General features: G+C 42.6%; 1 protein-coding gene across 1 annotated transcript; it reads right to left on the bottom strand.

Annotated features, from left to right (window-relative positions):
• Nucleotides 1-239: 239 nt before the first annotated feature.
• Nucleotides 240-1,094, bottom strand: LOC149267498 (lipase-like PAD4). Its single transcript, XM_089412186.1, has one exon. It carries the CDS (start codon nucleotides 1,092-1,094, stop codon nucleotides 240-242), a length of 855 nt encoding a protein of 284 aa, XP_089268312.1.
• Between the last annotated feature and the right edge of the window lie 2,683 nt (nucleotides 1,095-3,777).

Here is a 3,777-nt window from a genome sequence, read left to right as displayed (position 1 = left end):
AGAAACAGTCCTCTGTCTTCCTGTAGAAACAGACAGCACCACTGTATCCTGCTTGGCTGTGGGCGATTCTCCTTTCAGCTTGGCTGCTTGCAACTCTGAGCTAGTGCGATTTGATTAAGTAATATTTGAATGAGTGAGGATTTAATGAGGAGGATCTATCTCCTATGATCTCTCCTCCTTATCTCATTCAAGTTCCTGCTCTTAATTATCCAAAATTGCCATGATTTTCTCCCAAAAACTCAATGACGAGGCTCATCAATATGCTGATAGGCCTGATGGATATGCTGAGAAACAAATTGGTGGTGGTGTAAAGGCTGGTACTTGAGGCCTTGGACTATGATATGTTCGCCATGCAACTGAACCTTCTTCCATCTCTCTTTATACCATTCAAGCTCTGCCATGCTACTTTGTTTTACACTTAATTCAATAGCCAGCTTGTCAACATTTGTGTTATACCCTTTTTCAGTTTCTCTAGCTTTTCGTAGGGCCAGCTGTGCATGATCATTCTGAGCTCCAACATCAATAGCTTCAAGCTGCAATAAAATACCCCTCTCGTAAGGGGATTCTGAATTGGAATTCTCTATTGATCGTATCCCTCTTATGGAGTTTTGCAAAACCTCCTCCAAAACAGAATCATACCTTATGTGCTTTGAAAGACAGGCCTGTACAATTTCATCAAAAGAAGCTTGTTGGCTTCGCATAGTCAAACTAAGCATTTCCAAAACCGTCTGAGCGTTTTGAATACAAGCTACACCATTTCCTGAGCAAAGCATGTAAGTGCCAAAAGGTCTGTATGGGCTGCTTGGAGAAACAAAGATCTGTTTCAGAAGAGTCCTACAAGCATCTTGAATTAAAGAATCAGGCACATTTGTGCCCTGCCAATAAGGAAAAATGGTAGTCAAGGAGTTAGCAATGGATTCAATCAGTGCAAGGAGCATCCGAGGAATAATATCATGCTTGGAAACCACGTGACAAAAGTTTCCTCCCCAGTTCTCACGGCCAACTGCTTCAACAAGCCTTTCATGTCCGACCAGAGGGCAACCAAACGTGATACAAAAGGGAGAGCTTTGCCTTAGCCTTTTCCCAGAACCCATAATGTGGCCAAGGTTGCAACTGCCCCTCCTATGGAGCGACCCACAAATATGATGGGCTTGAGTTTCTTTTGTTTGAAGTCCGTGTAAATCTGCAACTTTGCTTGGAAATCTGTTTTCTCGATTATATGGAGAAACAACATAAGAGCTCCTGGATGAATGAAAGCTGGTTCACCATCATCACCCTTGAGGCATTCAGAGGAGACCTTTTGAACAATTTTTATATTGTCCTCTCTACGTTTACTCTGGTTGACAATGAAATCTTCTACTCTTTGAAGCGAAAGCGACACATGCAAAATCTTCATGCTCATTCGCAGTAAAGCCCTCTGAATTGCTTGCATGAAGAGACTCTTCCCAAACCTTGGGCAATAGTCCATATGAGACAAGAAAAGTTGCAATCTCCTGACCACCAGTGAACTCTGGAGTTTTCGTTTCTGACTCCATGGCCTGCTATTGCTACTGGATTCATTCCACAATGGTGTCGAATCTCAGAGCTTTCTTCAAGCTCCAAACTGGATGAAGAACCTTAGGCTTCTCTGCTCTGGAAGACTCTGCTGCACTTTCCTGTAGAAGCCCCACCCGTTTCCTATAGAATGTGATTCTGCCTTTGAGTGAGCCCGATGCACGAGTGAAATTTGAGAACATGTAGGAAACTCAGCGGAGGACGATAGGTTAAGCCGATTGTGGAAGCAGAGGATGTATACTCCGAGTTGAACATGATGCAAGTGCAAGTTAACAGCAGTCTATGAGTTTCAGCTGAGCGCTCAGATTTCTGCGTGATTTTTGGAGTGAGGTGGCAGAGACGGGTGCTGGCCCATGCAACTGTTGTGCTATCATGAACTGCAGTGGTTAACTGTGTGTTCTCTGCCTGTAATCTCATCCATCAGTTGCACTGGAGTTAGGCTGCCCACACTGTCCGTTTTTTTAATTTTCACGTGCATGACTGACCCATGCATGCTGCGTGACTTTCTCGTGAGTGCTAGAGAAGACAATCAGCTTAAAATTGATAATTCGTGGCTTAATCCCACCATCCCATTAATTGATGTAGTTTTTAAATAAAATTTATGCAATAGAGGAATGAGTTTCAGTCACATACCTCGAAGTTGAATGGCTGCCGTGAGCTGCTGTGGCCTGTCATTGCTGCATGCATTGGTTTTTCTGATTGCATGTGGCTTGGCTGCTAATCTTTGATTGCTTTTCCTTGTGCAGGTGTCCTCTGGCCGGATCTGAGCTGCATGCAATTGTTTCCACGTTCAGATCTGCACCTTCAAGCTGCTGCTGCTGCATGGTCACAAACCCAGAACTTGTTTTCACCATTTCTCCCAAACGGTAAAGCGAATTGATCTGAAACTTGCTGAGCATGTTTCTATAATCATTATGCATCTCCCATAGCAAAACCATGATCAATGGATGCACGAATTTCGAGAAAAATGGAAAATGGCTTAAGATTTCAGAGCTTGATTTCTCGGAAACCGTGCATCGGAATCGGTTGAAACTGCTTGGGTAGGTTACCATCACTCACATGCATATCCCCATGAAACAGTTTTTGAAACGGATGCACGGATATGGAGAAAATGCAAAAATGGCTGATGGTGATGGAGGCTGATTTCTTGGAAATCGTGCACCGGAATTGTATGGAACTGCTCAGGCATGTTGCCATCAACCTTGTACAATTCCCCATAAAACGGTTTGTCAAATGGATGCATGGTTTTCAAGTTATGGCAAAAACAAATTTTGTTCTATGTCTTTTTGCTTCAAGGCTTTTTGCAAGTGGTTGCATGGAAGGAAAAACTGAGCTTGGGCTGTGATGCAGGTATGGAGATGATGGAGGAGGAGTTGGAAGATTGCATGAGGACTTCTGAACCCTTGAGGAAGCTACCATGTTCGCCAAACCACTTTTTGAAATCCATGTCTAGTTTCCCACAATTTCTACAGGAAGTTCCTAGAAGCACAATGAGAAGCACAAGGAGGTGGAAAAAAATGATGGATAAAGGCAAGGGATGGACACACAAGTGCTTGTAGGCCTAATCAACAGATTCCCACCATTAGATTCACTTTTGAAATTGGATTTGGCTCGTCCAAAGGTTCTACAGGATGTTTCCTGTAGAAATACAGAGCTTCCTGTAGAAGGCACAAGAAAAATTCCTTTGACCTTGATTTGAGTGCTCCTCCTGTCATGAAACGTCCTTCTTGCAACCTACAATTAGCCAATGGAAATTAGTTTTATTTTTCTTCTTCTTTTTCTCTTTTGTTTTTTTTTTTTTTTGAAAAACATCTAGGGCGCCTCATGGAGGTTTTCACCCTAATTGCCTGCCTTGGGCGCCTCCAAGGGAGGTTTTCACCCAAAGATCTTATTCTCTTTTCTCTTTTTTTTCCCAACCCATTGACCACCTCATGGAGGTTTTTAATCAATGAGCCAATCTAAGGTGCCTCCGAGGAGGTTTTCACCTTAGATTTCTATTTTCCTCTTTTTTTTCATTTTTTTTTTTTTTGTTTTTTTTCTACCCTACCCTACTTGAGAAACAAAATCATTTTCAAGTATAAGAATACTTCCAATGGAGCCATGTGCACATCGAGATTAGAGAAAAAATGATGTGAAGGCTCGAAATGCATGCTCTGATAGGTATCCAGATCTCAGAGACCAAATGATCTGACCTTGAAGGGGTCAAACATAGCTAAGGAAGAG

This window comes from Pinus tabuliformis, chromosome 6 (assembly GCF_031772625.1).
Source record: "Pinus tabuliformis cultivar Carrire ecotype Pingquan chromosome 6, CPIR1, whole genome shotgun sequence".
In the NCBI taxonomy this organism is placed as follows: domain Eukaryota; kingdom Viridiplantae; phylum Streptophyta; class Pinopsida; order Pinales; family Pinaceae; genus Pinus; species Pinus tabuliformis.
The sequence above is the reverse complement of the archived record's forward strand: the minus strand, read 5'-3'. Positions and strand labels throughout refer to the sequence as shown.

Excerpts from the sequence above, each read along its gene's own strand:
- LOC149267498 (XM_089412186.1), bottom strand. The coding sequence starts at position 1,094 with ATGGGTTCTGGGAAAAGGCTAAGGCAAAGCTCTCCCTTTTGTATCACG.